At 49.3% G+C, this 19425-nt stretch overlaps 1 protein-coding gene across 1 annotated transcript in view; it reads left to right on the top strand.

The window, feature by feature from the left end:
• The first annotated feature begins 449 nt into the window (after nt 1–449).
• Nucleotides 450–19425, top strand: part of ttn.1 (titin, tandem duplicate 1) — a 215177-nt gene continuing 196201 nt past the window's right edge. Inside the window, 25 exon segments of the mRNA XM_037762617.1 lie at nt 450–589; nt 852–1055; nt 1211–1498; nt 3151–3236; nt 3446–3666; nt 3809–4046; nt 6412–6672; nt 7964–8077; nt 9241–9492; nt 10291–10350; nt 10428–10686; nt 10853–10925; nt 11154–11351; nt 11676–11818; nt 11941–12086; nt 12526–12753; nt 12848–13089; nt 13167–13399; nt 13487–13651; nt 13744–13912; nt 15628–17324; nt 17414–17692; nt 18124–18390; nt 18658–18930; nt 19017–19280. Of these exon segments, the coding sequence (XP_037618545.1) occupies nt 499–589; nt 852–1055; nt 1211–1498; nt 3151–3236; nt 3446–3666; nt 3809–4046; nt 6412–6672; nt 7964–8077; nt 9241–9492; nt 10291–10350; nt 10428–10686; nt 10853–10925; nt 11154–11351; nt 11676–11818; nt 11941–12086; nt 12526–12753; nt 12848–13089; nt 13167–13399; nt 13487–13651; nt 13744–13912; nt 15628–17324; nt 17414–17692; nt 18124–18390; nt 18658–18930; nt 19017–19280 (6451 nt within the window). The 5' untranslated portion in view covers nt 450–498.

The following is a 19425-nucleotide window of genomic DNA, read 5'->3' on the forward strand; positions in this document are numbered from 1 at the left end:
ACTGATATTATAGAGTCGTGGTCGGGGCCATAGATTCTAACTTACTGATATTATAGAGCCGTGGTCAGGGCCATAGATTTAACTTACTGATATTATAGAGCCGTGGTCGGGGCCATAGATTCTAACTGACTGATATTATAGAGCCGTGGTCGGGGCCATAGATTCTAACTGACTGATATTATAGAGCCGTGGTCGGGGCCATAGATTCTAACTTACTGATATTATAGAGCCGTGGTCGGGGCCATAGATTCTAACTTACTGATATTATAGAGCCGTGGTCGGGGATATAGATTCTAACTTACTGATATTATAGAGCCGTGGTCGGGGCCATAGATTTTAACTGACTGATATTTCAGAGCCGTGGTCAAGGCCTGTGATGTGGAGCTCAGAGTTGATGTCTTTAAGCTGCTGATTGATGAAACATGATATTAACATCCTGTCTCTCTCTCTGTCTGTCTGTCTGTCTGTCTGTCTGTCTGCAGGGTGTCGACCACCAACATGTCAACACAGGCGCCGACGTTCACGCAGCCGCTGCAGAGCGTCGTGGCACTAGAGGGTAGTGCCGCGACGTTCGAGGCTCAAGTTAGTGGTAAGAAAGGTTTCTGTTTATTCTGTTTGAACTCAAACTGAGGAAACATTCTGATTTATATTTAATAAACATTTTTGATTCAAACTTTAATCTCTTTTATTTGAACATCTCTGAATCCTGAGAAGAGTAAAGTAGAAGATGTGATTCTATTTTGTACGTGAAGTTGAACAGAAGTGAACTGAATCCATCGTCAGTTCAGCTCTTCTGCGTTCTGGAGGTCCATGTTTATTGTTCTCTGGTCCGGTTCTCCTCTCCTCTGCAGGTTCTCCAGTTCCTGAGGTGAGCTGGTTCCGTGATGGCCAGGTTCTTTCCACCGCCGCTTTACCCGGCATTCAGATCTCGTTCAGCGACGGCCGCGCTGTTCTGAAGATCCCCGCCGTGACCGCCGCACACAGTGGAAGATTTTCTGTCAGAGCAACCAACGGTGCTGGACAAGCCACGAGTACCGCCGAACTCCTCGTTACAGGTGAGACACCGGTACCGGTGAGACCGTGGACGGGCGGGGTATTCTGAGAACTCCAGATTAAAGTCTTACATTTACATGAAAACAATGAGAGAGAAAACAACAGTTTGAAAGGTTGGATCAACCTCAACACTCGTTACTGCTCATGTTCCCTCCAGCCGAGACGGCGCCGCCCAGCTTCCTTCAGAGACTGCAGAGCTCCTCGGTGAGACAGGGCAGCCAGGTGAGGCTGGACGTCCGAGTCTCCGGCATCCCGACACCCGTGGTGAAGTTCTACCGAGAGGGAGCCGAGATCCAGAGCTCTGCCGACTTCAGGATCCTCCAGGAGGGAGACCTGTACGGCCTGCTGATCGCCGAGGCCTTCCCAGAGGATTCTGGGACATATTCTGTGACCGCCACCAACAGCAGTGGACGCGCCACCTCCACCTCTGAGCTGCTGGTTCAGGGTGAGCACCTTCAATCTGTTTGAACCATTTCAACAAGCTAGCCTAGCTTAGCTTAGCGTAAAGACTAGAAGCTGCTAGCCTAGCTTAGCTTAGCGTAAAGACTAGAAGCTGCTAGCCTAGCGTAGCGTAAAGACTAGAAGCTGCTAGCCTAGCTTAGCTTAGCGTAAAGACTAGAAGCTGCTAGCCTAGCGTAGCGTAAAGACTAGAAGCTGCTAGCCTAGCGTAGCGTAAAGACTAGAAGCTGCTAGCCTAGCGTAGCGTAAAGACTAGAAGCTGCTAGCCTAGCTTAGCTTAGCGTAAAGACTAGAAGCTGCTAGCCTAGCGTAGCGTAAAGACTAGAAGCTGCTAGCCTAGCTTAGCTTAGCGTAAAGACTAGAAGCTGCTAGCCTAGCATAGCGTAAAGACTAGAAGCTGCTAGCCTAGCGTAGCGTAAAGACTAGAAGCTGCTAGCCTAGCTTAGCGTAGCGTAAAGACTAGAAGCTGCTAGCCTAGCTTAGCTTAGCGTAAAGACTAGAAGCTGCTAGCCTAGCATAGCGTAAAGACTAGAAGCTGCTAGCCTAGCTTAGCTTAGCGTAAAGACTAGAAGCTGCTAGCCTAGCTTAGCTTAGCGTAAAGACTAGAAGCTGCTAGCCTAGCGTAGCGTAAAGACTAGAAGCTGCTAGCCTAGCTTAGCGTAGCGTAAAGACTAGAAGCTGCTAGCCTAGCTTAGCGTAAAGACTAGAAGCTGCTAGCCTAGCTTAGCGTAGCGTAAAGACTAGAAGCTGCTAGCCTAGCTTAGCGTAAAGACTAGAAGCTGCTAGCCTAGCTTAGCGTAGCGTAAAGACTAGAAGCTGCTATCCTAGCGTAGCGTAAAGACTAGAAGCTGCTAGCCTAGCATAGCGTAATAATAACAGTTATTATGATATAAATCTATGAATGAAAGAATGTTTAGAACTAAAACCCAGTTTGTGATGAAACCTGAGTTTGAGTTGACTCCTGATGTTGAGTTATAGTGATGATGATGATGATGTTGAGTTATAGTGATGATGATGATGATGATGATGATGATGTTGAGTTATAGTGATGATGATGATGATGTTGAGTTATAGTGATGATGATGATGATGATGATGTTGAGTTATAGTGATGATGATGATGATGATGATGATGATGTTGAGTTATAGTGATGATGATGATGATGATGATGAGTTATAGTGATGATGATGATGATGATGATGATGATGTTGAGTTATAGTGATGATGATGATGATGATGATGATGTTGAGTTATAGTGATGATGATGATGATGATGATGATGATGTTGAGTTATAGTGATGATGATGATGATGATGATGATGAGTTATAGTGATGATGATGATGATGATGATGTTGAGTTATAGTGATGATGATGATGATGATGATGATGATGTTGAGTTATAGTGATGATGATGATGATGATGATGAGTTATAGTGATGATGATGATGATGATGATGATGTTGAGTTATAGTGATGATGATGATGATGATGATGATGTTGAGTTATAGTGATGATGATGATGATGATGATGATGATGTTGAGTTATAGTGATGATGATGATGATGATGATGTTGAGTTATAGTGATGATGATGATGATGTCATCAGTTTATTAATATAGAAGAAGGTGTGTTTTCAGGTGAAGAAGCCGTTCCAGCAAAGAAAACCAAGACGGTGATTTCAGCCTCTCAGATCTCTCAGACCCGTCAGACCAGAGTGGAGAAGGTACCAGAGAGTCCACCACACAGTTCTGATCTGATCCAGGATCTGATCCAGGATCTGATCCAGGATCTAATCCAGGATCTGATCCAGACTCTGATCCAGGATCTGATCCAGGATCTGATCCAGACTCTGATCCAGGATCTGATCCAGGATCTGATCCAGGATCTGCTGCTCTGATCTAACCTCCTCTCTTCTCATTGGTCCGTCCTCAGAGGATGGAGGCCAGTTTCCAGGCCACCGCCATGATGGAGATGCAGGTGGAGGGCGCCGAGCTGATTCAGCAGCTGGCTCACAAGACTCCGCCCAGAGTTCCTCCCAAACCAATGTCCAAGTCCCCGACTCAGTCCTCGTTGGTCGCCAAGGTGGCCGGAGGACGCCAACAGTCACCGTCACCCGTCAGACACGTGAAGGCGCCCACGCCGACGCCTGTCAGGTGGGTGGAGCCTTTAGTAACGGCTTTAATCTGAGGATAAAGGTTGTAGTGGATGTATTTGTGCTGTAGAGGTCTTAGACCAGCGAGCGGGGCGATGGCGTTATCGGAGGTTGGTAACGTGACCTCCCTCCCCCGTCTCCAGGCCTGCCTCTCCCACTTCAAGACTCTCAGTCTCCCCCATCAGGCCCGTCAAGTCCCCCATCACCGCACGCAAGCTGGCGGCCGCCGCCGGTGACGTCCTCCCGCCCTGGAAGCAGGGAGACTACGTGGGTGAGGCCAGCTACACCAGCATGACCAGCATGACCAGTATGACAAGCAGCACCGTCACCCAGCTGGGCCAGGAGCAGCGCTGGGAGCAGCAGGTCACCGGGGTCAAAGAGGTAAGGGGGGACCGGCTCGGGGTCAGGGGGTCCACACCGCCGTCTGGTGGTCAGGGGGTCTACACCGCCATCTGGTGGTCAGGGGGTCCACACCGCCATCTGGTGGTCAGGGGGTCCACACCGCCATCTGGTGGTCAGGGGGTCCACACTGCTGTCTGGTGGTCAGGGGGTCCACACTGCTGTCTGGTGGTCAGGGGGTCCATACCGCCATCTGGTGGTTAGGGTGTGGTCAGGGGGTCCATACCGCCATCTGGTGGTCAGGGGGTCCATACCGCCATCTGGTGGTTAGGGGGTCCATACCGCCATCTGGTGGTTAGGGGGTCCATACCGCCATCTGGTGGTTAGGGTGTGGTCAGGGGGTCCATACCGCCATCTGGTGGTCAGGGGATCCATACCGCCATCTGGTGGTCAGGGGGTCCAGGGGGTACATACCGCCATCTGGTGGTTAGGGGGTCCATACCGCCATCTGGTGGTTAGGGTGTGGTCAGGGGGTCCATACCGCCATCTGATGGTTAGGGGGTCCATACCGCCATCTGGTGGTTAGGGTGTGGTCAGGGGGTCCATACCGCCATCTGGTGGTTAGGGTGTGGTCAGGGGGTCCATACCGCCATCTGGTGGTTAGGGTGTGGTCAGGAGGTCCATACCGCCATCTGGTGGTTAGGGTGTGGTCAGGGGGTCCATACCGCCATCTGATGGTTAGGGGTTCCATACCGCCATCTGGTGGTCAGGGGGTCCATACTGTTAGATCAGATTATTACATATTATCAGGGCTCAAAGAGTTAATAAAGTTTGGGTTGAAAGACGTTGAACCGTCCTCCCGTCCTGTCTTCTGGACGTTTGGACCGTATTGTCTTTCTTGGTTTTGTGTCTCTTCTTCCTCCTGTTGTCTCTTGTTTGGCGTCTACCAGCCGTCTGAAGACCAAAGTTAATCCTCTGATTTGGTTGTTAGCCTCAAACTGTTGACATGGAGTCAGAATCTTGTGGGACGCTGGATGACTCAAGTTCTACGCAGGATGGCGAGGGATGGGACGGCGCTACGAGCCACGAGGAAATGTCGTTTGACCATAACGTCCATCGTTCAAACGAACGGGCAGATATCTGTGAAACATCTGACCACCGAGACACGACGTCCTCAGTGGAAGACGAGCCGGAGACGCCAATAGACGGCGTGACGGAGGAGATGTGTTTCAGTCCGTCATACATCTGTACAGATCTGTCCTCCGTCTTCGTCCACGAAGACTCGTCTCCCGTGTCTGACGGAGAGCTGCTCCACCTCCGTTCAACCCAACAAACGGTCACGCTTCAGAACCGCGACGTCTCGTCTGGTTTGTCCGATGAAGAGCGGCGCTACCATGATCTCAACCGAGACGTCCGCCCGGCCGTCGAGCAGCCGGAGGAGCAGGTAGCTCTTCACCTGTCTGAGTGGACGCGTCACGGCTGCTCCTCCATCTTTGATTATTAGTTTCATTATTAGTCATCATCATCTTTCACGCCTCTTGTTTCAGTTTGGTTCACTTCACTCTGACTTCTCTTCAGCTCCTTTCACTGTTGTCTCTGCTGCATGTCAGACAGATGAGCATGTCTTCAATGTCTCTGTGAGTACATGTACACCAGTACCCTGTCCACGACTGTCCAGGACTGTTCGTGACTGTCCAGGACTGTCCAGGACTGTCCATGACTGTCCAGGATTGTCCACGACTGTCCAGGACTGTCCGTGACTGTCCAGGACTGTCCAGGACTGTCCATGACTGTCCAGGATTGTTCATGACTGTCCATGACTGTCCATGACTGTCCATGACTGTCCAGGATTGTTCATGACTGTTCATGACTGTCCATGACTGTCCAGGACTGTCCAGGATTGTCCAGGACTGTCCTTGACTGTCCATGACTGTCCATGACTGTCCATGGCTGTCCATGACTGTCAATGGCTGTCCATGACTGTCAATGGCTGTCCATGACTGTCCATGACTGTCCAGGATTGTCCACGACTGTCCATGACTGTCCATGACTGTCCAGGATTGTCCAGGACTGTCCATGATTGTCCATGACTGTTCATGACGTCTCCATACAACTCCACATAGAGGACATTAATCTAAAAACCTGGAACAGTTCCTGCTTTGCGACAGTGAACCGACAGCAGTGAGTTCTGATCCAGGTTCAGATGATCAGAGTGTGACGGTGGTGCTGCTGTACGTGGACTCACTCACTGCTGCTTGATGACATCACAGAGGCAGGACGTTGTGGACAGGTATAAGGTCTATCTGGATATATATCTGATCCGATTGTCCCGTCCACCTGCCTGTCTCTGTGCCGCCGTCCTGCCATGGATGTCCTGAGATCTATGTGCTGCTGGTTGTGTCTCCAGGCTGAGGGAGGGATTAGAGCCGGGGCCGTGGCCAAGGTGGTGGCCGCCGTCGACCTCGCTCGTGTCCGTCAGCCGGTGCATGTCGAAGACGAGGAGACTGAGGCTGTAGAGGGAGAGTTAAGGCAGCAGGCCGCCGCCGCCGCCGCCATGTCTGCTGATCAACAGTATCGAGCCAGCTGGACAACAACAAGAGAGCAGGCTGGTCAGATGCTTACTGCTGCTCAGGAGGTTACACCTGAACCAACCGTGGCGCCGCCTCAGGTTAGCGAGGCCTCCAGAGCAACGAACAGAACTACCAAGAGATTTGACCAAATGATCAGATTCACTTAGAATATGTTGATCTGCACCGGCAAACAATTCATCAGGATAACGACTCCCAGGTGTCCACAGAGACTATAACAACTCCCAGGTGTCCACAGGGACTATAATGACTCCCAGGTGTCCACAGGGACTATAACGACTCCCAGGTGTCCACAGAGACTATAACGACTCCCAGGTGTCCACAGAGACTATAACGACTCCCAGGTGTCCACAGAGACTATAACGACTCCCAGGTGTCCACAGGGACTATAACGACTCCCAGGTGTCCACAGAGACTATAACGACTCCCAGGTGTCCACAGGGACTATAACGACTCCCAGGTGTCCAAAGAGACTATAACGACTCCCAGGTGTCCACAGAGACTATAACGACTCCCAGGTGTCCACAGAGACTATAACGACTCCCAGGTGTCCACAGAGACCATAACGACTCCCAGGTGTCCACAGAGACTATAACGACTCCCAGGTGTCCACAGGGACTATAACGACTCCCAGGTGTCCAAAGAGACTATAACAACTCCCAGGTGTCCACAGAGACTATAACGACTCCCAGGTGTCCACAGAGGACTATAACGACTCCCAGGTGTCCACAGGGACTATAACAACTCCCAGGTGTCCACAGAGACTATAACGACTCCCAGGTGTCCACAGAGACTATAACGACTCCCAGGTGTCCACAGGGACTATAACGACTCCCAGGTGTCCACAGAGACTATAACGACTCCCAGGTGTCCACAGAGACTATAACAACTCCCAGGTGTCCACAGAGACTATAACGACTCCCAGGTGTCCACAGAGACTATAACGACTCCCAGGTGTCCACAGAGACTATAACGACTCCCAGGTGTCCACAGGGACTATAACGACTCCCAGGTGTCCACAGAGACTATAACAACTCCCAGGTGTCCACAGAGACTATAACGACTCCCAGGTGTCCACAGAGACTATAACAACTCCCAGGTGTCCACAGGGACTATAACGACTCCCAGGTGTCCACAGAGACTATAACGACTCCCAGGTGTCCACAGAGACTATAACGACTCCCAGGTGTCCACAGAGACTATAAATTATTTGCCAGTGCTTTAAGATAATTATTCTCAGAAGATGAATCTAGAAGGACAAATCTCTTGATAACATGTCATTAATTGTTCCAAACATTTACATTTATATAAATATATATATATATATATATTGTCCAGTAACGCTCCTGTGAACTCTGTTGGTTACTCCAGATTCAGACAGCGACAGAAATGTCTTCCCATGTGGACACTGGTCTCGCCTCGTCCCCAGTTCCACATTTCACAGTTTCTAAAGTTTCTGTCCCAAAACATGAGGCTAGCACCGAGGTAAGAGAGGCACCATCAGGCAAGCAGTAGAAAACAACCTGCGGAGAAACAAAACTGACAAACTCTAAACTAAACTAAACTTTAAAATGAAATGCTGAAATAATAGAAAGTATAATCCAATGATTGAACCTGTTATTGACCCTTCGCTAAGCTCGCCCCCTTCGTTACCGCTGCTGACCTGTCCATCGTTCTGTTCTCACGAGTCTTTGCTGTAATGACTGCTGTAACGGGCAGATTAGCACCTTTAGCTAGCTATTATACATTTGAAGTGTTTTCAGATGAACCATTTTATACAAGAACCCGTTAAAAGGGCTACATACGTGGTGTTGTGCTAACTGAGGCTAAAGGTAACAAGTCCCACCAGTTGATGATGTATGGATATAAAGACAGCGTTGAGTCTGACTCTGGTTGTTTCAGTATAAACTGATCAGGACAGATGTGCTAACGTTAGCTTAAAACCTGACATCATCCAGGTCTGAAAGCGAGAACCGGACACCAGTAAAACGTCCGCCTACAAAGTGCCGTACAAAAGTAAAACTACATTATTTCTATTCTGTTGTCATATTCTACTGAAATGTTGAACTATAAAATATTATAAATATAATAAGCGTTTTCAGTCCAAAATGGCGGCAGCGACTAAAATTACAATATATTCACGTCACAACTCCGAAAGTCAGAGTTTTCAGAGACTTTCCACTGACGAGGTCGTGAATGCGACATGGGGGGAGGGGTGGGAGGGCGGGGGGGGGGTGGGTGAACACGGTAAACACCGCCACACCTGAAGGAACCAGTAAACACCTGCTGTGACTAGTTACTGTTGCTAAGCTACGATTGGACAGGTGCTGTTTGGGGGGTTTAGCGAATGCTCAGTTGGTTCTTACTGCTTGCCTGAAATGCAAACTTGTTGTGAGGCGTGATGTAGAAGTGATAAAATAACAAAGTGAATCCACCTTTAACCTGTTTTTCTTTCACCCATTTAATCAATAAACACCAGAACCCATCTATTAATCCAGCTTTCTTCAAAGTGTTGTAGCTTTAATAAACTAACGCCGCGTAGTTCCGTAGCTCCGTAGACCCGTAGACCCGTAGATCCTTCCCTGTGCTGTGGTTTAACACAAACCCACATGTTTATTGATGCCTGTTCCTCCTCTTGGCTCGGTCAGGTTTCCATCGCCGGCTCGGCGATCGCCACTCTGCAGAAAGAGTTCTCTTCATCCTCCGCCGCCGCTAGAAAGATCATCAAGCCCGTCAAGTCTCCCAGTCCGTCTCGTACGATGGCGGAGACCAGAGGGACGCTGGAGGCCGTCCCCCCGCCGTTCAGAGAGCAATATCAGAGTCGTTTTGGCTCTGAGTTACAGACGGGGGTGGTGTTCTCGGGGGGCATGGAGAGAGTTTATGAGGACTGGGGAGCCCAGGTTTGTAATCTAGTTTAGTGGTCTGGATCTGAACAGGACAAGAAAACCTGATAGAGTCCAAACCAGCAATAAAGAATCAAAGTCCAAGACTTTGGTCTGGAGAAAGATGTCTCGACATCCAGTAGCTGTTGATATTTTAATAACCTCTCTGACCTTCATCAACTGTCAAATTATCCACTTTTATTACACGGCTGTGTTGAATCCTCGATTCTGATTGGTCAGTCATGACGTTCTATGGTCGGTTATTTCTTAGTAACGGACCGTTGCTATGGGCGTAGTTCTGATGTCAGACTCTGGAGGACCGTTTTTGTGTCAAACATATTGATTTCTTCAGTAAGTAGCCGTGTAATAAGCAGGATAATGTACAGCCAGCGGGTCATTGTTGTGAAAGAATCCCCTATCCTTTATCCCTTACTTAATTCAAGACACAGGCAGAATGAATCCTTTTGATTTGACCCTAACCCTTTTGATTATAGCGCCACCCCAAACTTTACAGGAGCGACTCCTTGACCTTTAGTATAGTTTCTTTAAGTCAGGTTTTCTTGATTTATGTGAAAATCCAGGTTTTAATTTCCCTCTAATAAAACCTTTAACATGCTCGTCGATGCTCATTCTCACCTCTTGATCCCACCCAGCCTCCCTTCCTTCCATCTTTCTGTGCTGTGTCATCTTTTCTTTATTTGTTGGATGTGAACAGGAAGTTAAAGTCTTGTCCGGTGTGCGTTCACTATGTTGTTGATTTTTAGAAGAAGGTGCATTTTTTTGTTGAATTCTAACCAATCTGTGACTCTCCGGCAGGTGATGGAGGCAGCAGCTGTACCTGCAGGCGGCGGCGTGATCCCCGCCACACTGGTGTCGGTAAGCTGGATCCTCAAAAACCACTAAACATATTGATGAAAATAACATGTTCTAAAAGTGTTGTTGTGTCTGTTCAGGGCCTGAAGAACACGAATGTGACGGAGGGCGAGTCGGTGACGCTGGAGTGCCAGATCGGCGGTCACCCCACACCCGTCATCATGTGGTTCAGAGAGGACTACAAGATCGAGAGCTCCATCGACTTCCAGATCAGCTACAAGAACGGATTCGCCCAGCTGGTGATCCGCGAGGCGTTCGCCGAAGACAGCGGACGCTTCACCTGCACCGCCACAAACGAGGCAGGAACCGTCAGCACCTCCTGCTACCTGCTCGTCCAGGGTACGTACAATCAGCAGAACAGGAGGAAAAGCATCAGTCGATACCCGCTGAGACACTCGGGGGAGGAGGGTCTACTGTGACCCCCTGCATCTGTTGCTACATCTGGAATCTGTTCAGTCCGACATGGCGCCTCCTGCTGGAGACTAACCCTGTCTTTCTCCTCCAGTGTCCGAAGACATCGAGAGCAGAGAGGAGATCGCTGTCGTCGTCACCGAACACGTTGAAACAGCTGAGAAACTGTGAGTCCATCAAGCTATAAAGATGAATAGATGCAGTTAACACAGTCTACCGGCTCAACATTAACTCAACAAAGGACATTTCAGCTTCTTTATTTCTTAATCGTTGAGACTTAGAGATAGCTAGCGGTAATATAATAATATAATAAATTCAACTTATATAGCGCTTTTCAAGGACTCAAGGACTCGGTACAGCCTGTGCTGGTGATAAAAAGAGATTTGTATTTTCAGAGTAACCGAAGAAACCAAAGAACAGGTGAGCGTGGCCGAGTCAGACGCTGCGGCCGCCGCTCCCTTCTTTATGAGAAAGCCAACCGTGCAGAAGCTGGTTGAAGGAGGAAGTGTCGTGTTTGAATGTCAAGTCGGGGGAAGTCCCAAACCTCACATCATCTGGAAGAAGAGCGGCGTACCGCTCACCACCGGATACAGGTACGTAATGTCCTCAAAAAACACTGGTCAGCGCCACCAAAAAAAAAAAAATGCCTCTATCCACCCTATGCGTTGCCTCTGGGCTCTGCCTGTCGGAACCTGTGTCCGATCGGACTTGAAGCTGTTGTTACTCACGTTGTTCCCTCCTATCTAGATCCTTGCTTGTGTTGTACAAACTCTCAGAAGTACGTCGCTTTGGACAAAAGCGTAGAATGTGTAAATTGTAGAATTGTAGAAACGATGAATCGTGTGAATGATGTCTGTAACGACTGCTGCAGCCTCCAGGGGGCAGTAGCCATCATTAACGTGCTCTTTCTCCTCCAGATACAAAGTCGCCTACAAGAAGGAGTCTGGAGAGTGCAAGCTGGAGATCTCCATGACCTTCGCCGATGACGCCGGAGAATACTCCGTCTTTGTCAAGAACCAGCTGGGAGAAGTCTTGGCCTCCGCCCATCTGCTGGAGGAAGGTACGTCGACTCTCCATCGATAACATCCACCATGCTGACCTCTGATGTCAGGGTGGGTTCAGCCAATGAACTAAGTTAACTGAGCTCATGTAATATTAATGTTTTGTAATGTTTGTTAACAGAGGAATACGAAATCTACATGAAGAAACAGGAAGCAACCTTTAAGACTGAAGTGACCGCTGTGGTGCAGGAGCCCAAAGTGGGAGATGTTCCCCCCATTGTAGTTACAACAATGGAGCAGATGACCACCACCATTATCTCTGGACAGGTATGACCATCACTAGTAATCCTGGGCCTTATGGGCCCCCTGAGGGTCTGGGAACCATAGTTTGCACTGTAGCCTTCCTAGAACCTTTCAGATATCTGCTATCACCAAGGAAAGTCTACACTACAAGTAGAAAGAAACTAGGAGAACAATGGACACATTCAAAGTCATAGCAATGATGGAAACACTTTGAAATCATGTGATGTGATCAGGGTTGAGTTGTTGGTTCCAACAGTGGAACTATCACAAGTATTCCCATAGTATCCCGTGATTTTTCCTTTCCTAACCCTGACACTTCTTGGGTTTGCTTGGCAACTAGGGCTTTGCCAATATTTAAATAAACACTGAACTGTGATTGGATGATTATTAATTGACAGTCAGAGAACTCAAGAATTCTTGAGGACGTCATTTACAGATTTCCAACGTCTCATCTCATCTGCAGGAATTCCATCTTTCTGCCATTGAGCAGAGGATCATCCAGGAGATTGAACTGTGCATTATGAAGATCACATACAGAGAGATCGTGACGGAGGACGGAGAGTTGATGGTGACTGCAGACCCCACCGAGGCGGTGCAGCCCACCTTCGACACTCCCGTCAAAAACTACAGAATCATGGAGGGAATGGGCGTCACTTTCCACTGCAAGATGGCTGGAATGCCACTCCCAAAGGTACCGAATCTTTAAGAAATAGGTTTCAAATAGAGTTCAGAATTGCACATTTGTATCCAAAGTAGTCTTACAATGGTCTTCTGTCTTCTACCAGATTGTTTGGTACAAAGACGGCCAGCGTATCAGGGCCGGCGACCGATACCAGATGGAGGTTCTTCAGGATGGACGAGCCAGCCTTCGTGTGCCCGTGGTTCTGCCAGAAGACGAGGGCGTGTACACCGCCTTCACCACCAACATGAAGGGAAACGCCGTCAGCTCTGGGAAGCTCTACGTTGAGCCGTCCGGAGCTGTGATGCCTCAGAGATACACCCCACAGCCGGCGATGCAGAGGATCAGGTAACTGGAATAAGAAATACTGGTAAAAGTGTAGAACTGTGGACGCCAGTGTATCAACGACTCTGCTCCTTCCTCAGGTCCACATCTCCGCGTTCTCTGAGCCGCTCTCCTGGACGTTCTTCCAGCCGTTCTCCCGGACGTTCTCCGGCCCGCCGGCTGGACGAGACTGACGAGGCTCAGCTGGAGAGACTCTACAAGCCCGTGTTTGTCATGAAACCTTCCTCATGTAAATGCTCTGAGGGGCAAACCGCCAGGTTCGACCTGAAGGTCGTCGGCAGGCCGATGCCCGACACGTACTGGTTCCACAACGGTGAGTAAAAAATAGATAAATCTTCATTAATTTGTTCTTGAATAAGATTTGTTCAAAATAACCAAAATCTGTTCATCGCCTCCTCAGGACAACAAGTGGTTAGCGACTACAACCACAAGATCGTGGTTAAAGAGGACGGAACCCAGTCCCTGATCATCGTCCCAGCCATGCCTCACGACTCTGGAGAGTGGACCGTCGTCGCTCAGAACCGAGCTGGACGGTCGTCCATCTCCATCACTCTCACTGTTGATGGTAAGACTGCAGCTCACCGTGGACGTTCTGTGAACACTGTTTTGAAGAGGAGACTTATGAACGTTTGTTGACTTCCTTTCTTTCTTTTTTAGCTAAAGAAACCTTGCTGCGCCCTCAGTTTGTTGAGAAGCTGAGGAACATCAGTGTGAAGCAGGGCACTCTGGTTGAACTGGCTGTCAAAGCCATCGGAAACCCCCTACCTGACATCGTCTGGCTGAAAAACAGTGACATCATCAGCCCACACAAGCACCCACACATCAGGTAGGTTTTATATTAGCTGTTTTATCAGTATTTATAAATTGGCTCTCTATCACCCAAACTGAGTTGAACGTAAACCCAAAGGACCGTTGAAGTTATTTTGTAATTATATTTAGGGACAATAGATGTTCAGATCTTCTTTAAATAGGGGAGCTAGCTGCCACTACACAATCACAAACCATGCTTGTAGGAGTGGCCATCCAAGGAATCACCACCTTACCGTGGTGGAGGGGTTTGTGTGCTCCAGTGATCCTGGGAGCTGTGTTGTCGGGGGTATTAGCTCCTGGTAGGGTCTCCCAAGGCAAAGTGATCCCAGGGGAAGGGCCAGACCAAGAGCGAATCACAGACCCCTTAATGAATCGACCAAAGAGATGTTGCACCTCGCCTGGAAAAGAGAAACTGGGGCCCCCCTTCCGGAGCCAGACCTGCGAGGCAACCTCGCCGGCGAGCGTCTGGTGGCCTTGACGCATGGGGCTTGGCCAGGCACAGCCCACCACTTGCAGGGATAGGCATTGGGGTCAGGTGCAGTGTGAGTCGGGCAGCTGGCAAAGGTGGGGACCTAGGCGTCCCGACCTCCGGCTTCGCAGACTGGCTCTACGGACGTAGAACGTCTCCTCTCTGACAGGGAAGGAACCGGAGCGGGTGCGGGAGGTGGAGGTGGAGCGGTACCAACTAGACATAGTTGGACTCAACTCCATGCGGGGCGGGTGTGAGGATACTCACGAGCACCCAGCTGAGCGCCGCTGTGTTGGAGTTCTCCCCGGAGAACCAGAGGGTCGCCTCTATGTGACTGCGAGTCGCTGGGAGGAAGTCTCTGATTGGTGTTTGTGCTTATGCACCAAACAGCAGCTCAGAGTACCCAACCTTCTCTGACTGATTGTCGAACCTCAGATCCAGGAGGAACAATGCGGACTCCGTCCTGGCCGTGGAACAGTGGACCAGCTCTTTACCCTTGCAGGGCTGTTAGAGGGGTCATGGGAGTTTGCCCATCCAGTCTACATGTGTTTTGTGGACTTGGAGAAGGCTTACGACTGTGTCCCCCGGGGAGTCCTACGGGGGGTACTGTGGGAATATGGGGTATCGGGGTCATTGTTACGAGCCATCCGGTCCTTGTATAACCAAAGTGAGAGCTGTGTCCGTATACTCGGTCAAAGTCAAACACGTTTCCGGTGGGTGTTGGCCTCCGCCAGGGTTGTCCCTCGTCTGACTATCCTCCCTTTGGAGGTTTTCCAGGCACGTCCAACTGGTAAGAGGCCCCAGGGTAGATCCAGAACACGCTAGAGAGATTATACATTTGGTCTGGCCTGGGAACACCTCGGGGTCCCCCAGAAAGAGCTGGAAAACGTTGCTGCCCCCGCGACCAGGCCCCGGATAGGCAAAAGATAACGGATGAATCTCCATTCATCCGTTGAGTAACCTCACACCCACCCTGCATGGAGGTGAACTCAACTATATCTAGTTGATACGGCTCCACCTCCCGCACCAGCTCCGGCATTCAGTGTTTATACTTAATTTTCTCCGTCCCCATCGGAAAATGTAGATATTCATCCAATATTTTGAACTTTCTCTATTTATGATTTGATGTTTTTATTTTGATGACTTAAGAACCGACTAGTCAAGTACCTGTTCCAACGTATTCGTCAAAGCAAGTGTGGTTTTTCATTGTAGTAAAAACACAAATGTTAAAGATATTCTGATATGACAAATCCATCTTCCAGGGTTGAAGGAACCAGAGGAGATGCCAAATTCCAGATTCCCTTAGCAGCTGGCTCAGACAGCGCCTGGTACACCGCCACAGCCATCAACAAGGCTGGCAGAGACACCACTCGCTGCAGAGTCAACGTGGAGGTGGACTATGTTGAACCTGAACCAGAGAGGAAGCTCATTATTCCCAAAGGAACCTACAAAGCTAAAGAGATTGCCCCTCCAGAGCTGGAGCCCCTCCACCTGCGATACGGTCAAGACCAGTGGGAGGAGGGCGACCTCTATGACAAAGAGAAGCAGCAGAAACCACAGTTCAAGAAGAAGCTGACCTCTGTCCGAATGAAGCGCTTCGGTCCGGCTCATTTCGAGTGCAGACTGACCCCTATCGGTGACCCCACCATGATGGTGGAGTGGCTGCACGACGGGAAACCTCTGGAAGCTGCCAACAGGCTGCGCATGGTCAACGAGTTCGGCTACTGCAGTCTTGACTATGAAGTTGCGTACGCTAGAGACAGCGGCGTCATCACCTGCAGAGCTACCAACAAGTTCGGCGTCGACCAGACCTCGGCCACCCTGGTTGTCAAGGATGATAAGGGTCTCGTTGAGGAAACGCAGCTTCCTGAAGGCAGGAAGGGAGCACACCGAATCGATGAGATAGAGCGCATGGCTCACGAGGGAGGACCCTACGGAGTCACTGCTGAGGAAGATTCTGAGAAAATGAAACCTGAGATTGTCCTTCTTCCTGAACCAGCCAGAGTGGTGGAAGGCGAAACAGCACGATTCCGCTGCAGAGTGACCGGTTATCCATCACCCAAGGTGAACTGGTATCTCAACGGACAACTTATTCGCAAAAGCAAGAGATACAGACTTCGTTATGACGGTATTTACTACCTGGAGATCACTGAAATCAAATCCTATGATTCAGGAGAGGTCAGAGTAGTGGCTGACAACAACCTGGGCTCAGCCGAACACACCGTGAAGCTGGAGATTCAGCAAAAAGAGGACTTCAGGACTCATCTGCGCCGAGCCCCAGAGGGTAAGGCAGCTGAGGCCGCACCCGAACCTGGAAAAGTACAATTTGAGGTGGTGAAGGCTGACATAGCCACAGATGACTCTCAGCTGAAAGAGGTGGTCAAGCTGAAGAAGGCCCAGAGAAATATCCACGAGAAATCCACAGAGGAGTCAGACGAGCTGAGGGGCAAGTTCAAGCGCAGGACAGAGGAAGGATATTACGAGTCCATCACCGCCGTGGAGCTCAAGTCACGTAAGAAGGACGAGTCCTACGAGGATCTGCTGAAGAAAACCAAGGAGGAGTTGCTTCACCGCGCCATGGCGAAGGAGGAGGCTGAGAAGAAGAAGGAAGAGGAGCGCCGCAAGATTACAGCTAAAGCTCTAAAACCAGAGAGGGTCAAGCTGTCAGCTAGCATGGAAGCTCCTAAGATCCTGGAGCGTATTACCAGCCAGACAGTCAACCAGGGCGATGAAGTCAAGTTCAGGGTCAGAGTGGTCGGCAGACCAGAACCCGAGTGCCAGTGGTTCAAGAACGGAGTTCAGCTGGAGAAGTCTGACCGTATTAACTGGTACTGGCCTGAAGATCACGTGTGTGAACTGGTGATCAGGAACGTCAGAGCCGAGGACTCTGCTAGTGTCATGGTTAAAGCATCGAGCACCGCCGGAGAGACTTCAAGCCACGCTTTCCTGCTGGTGCAAGGTAACAACTCTTGACTTTCTACAGTCTACATGTAATTCTGCATTTGCCTCGGGTGCTTTGTAACAATGGTTTTGTTGTTATTTTTGCAGGAAAGCAAGTCATCACCTTCACACAGAAGCTGGAGGATGTCAACGCCAAAGAGAAGGACACCACGGCGACCTTCGAGTGTGAAACCAATGAGCCTTTTGTTAAAGTCAAATGGTTGAAGAACAACGTGGAGATCTTCTCCGGAGACAAATACAGGATGCACTCTGACAGAAAGGTTCACTTCCTGTCTGTGCTGATGATTGACATGAGGGATGACGCAGAATTCAGCTGCGTGGTTATAGACGACGACGTCAGTACAACTGCCAAGCTCAACGTTGAAGGTGGGTTGGTCAACAGCTGAAGATAATAGAGATAATGGACACAGAGGCATATCCCAACACTGGCTCCGAGCTTTGAACTGATCTCTTACTCTTAATCTTAGTCTCCCTCTAGCCATGCAGGAAATACTATAAAATCTTGTTGTGTTGTTGTGGGAAGAACTTTTGAATGTAAATACAATTTAGGCACTTTACCTAAATGACATCCGTAAATCAGCAAATTAACTCAAGTGTACAAAGCACAGCTTTAATCTGCAAAATGTAGATGCACTTTTTGTTTATTTCCAATAAACTCATATTTGCAAACAAGGATATGCAAGCAAAACTTTTAGATGATTCATAAACAAGAGTTTTTGATTTGCAAACAAAAGTTTTTCATACACATTAATGCATTTGTAATCACTGATGTCCCGTCTGTTTCATGTGATCAACAGGAGCTCCGCTGGAGCTCCTGAAGCAGCTGGAGAGCACCGAGGTTCCCGAGACGTATTCTGGAGAGTTCGAGTGCGTCGTGTCCCGAGAGGACGCCGAGGGCAGCTGGTTCTTTAGAGAGAAGCTGCTCTCTCCCAGCAGTAAATATGTCATGTCCTCCCGCCGTGGACGGCACACCCTGTCCGTCAAAGACGTCAAGAAGGAGGACCAGGGAAAATATACTTTCAAAGTGGGCGACTTCAAGACGAGTGCATCGCTGAAAATGAAATGTGAGTGATGGAAGTAAAGTTCAAAGCTCGTCTATCCGTCCAGAAATTAGTTCTAAAGAAAGACATGTCTGTCCTGATGTTTCAGTCAACATGTGTGTGTTGATGTTTCAGTCAACATGTGTGTGTTGATGTTTCAGTCAACATGTGTGTGTTGATGTTTCAGTCAACATGTCTGTCCTGATGTTTCAGTCAACATGTCTGTCCTGATGTTTCAGTCAACATGTCTGTCCTGATGTTTCAGTCAACATGTGTGTGTTGATGTTTCAGTGCGTCCGGTGACCCTGATGCAGCCTCTGACTGACCTGACGGTCTGCGAGGGCGACATCGCTCAGCTGGAGGTGAAGTTCTCGCAGGAGAACGTTGAAGGAACCTGGATGAAGACCGGCCAGCCGGTCGTGGCCTCCAGCCGCGTCCACATTGTTATCGACAAACAGATCCACAAACTCCTGATTGAAGACACCATCAAGGACGACCATGGGATCTACTCCTTTGTGGTTCCCGGTCACGAGATCTCAACCTCTGCGAAGCTCGTTGTTCAGAGTACGACACCTCAGATGTATTTTTCTAAAGGATTTAGTATTTCAAAATAAAACGTTACAAACTAAAGATTTTCTCTTTGGTTGCAGAAATCGGCGTCTTGGTCCCGCTGAAGGACACGAGTGCTGTTGAGGGCACCAAGGCCGTCCTGGAGACCAAGATCTCCGCTCAGGACGTCCTCTCAGTCAAATGGTTCCACAACGACAAGCTGCTGACGCCCAGCGACCGAATCCAGATGGTGGCGAAGGGAGCCAAGCAGCGCCTGGTCTTCAACAGGACCTACGCCTCCGACGAAGGACGCTACAAACTGGTGGTCGGCCGCGCCGACACCAGCTGTGCATTCTCTGTTCAGAGTAAGTAAACATAAATATCATCTGTGTGTACGTCAACACATGCTTGAACCTCTCTCCGTTAGATGAGTACATGAACAGAATCATGTGTCCCTTGTTTCACTTATAATGTTCATATACTCTGTATTCATCACACCAATAATAAAGT

This window comes from Sebastes umbrosus (assembly GCF_015220745.1).
Source record: "Sebastes umbrosus isolate fSebUmb1 chromosome 13 unlocalized genomic scaffold, fSebUmb1.pri SUPER_13_unloc_1, whole genome shotgun sequence".
Classification (NCBI taxonomy): domain Eukaryota; kingdom Metazoa; phylum Chordata; class Actinopteri; order Perciformes; family Sebastidae; genus Sebastes; species Sebastes umbrosus.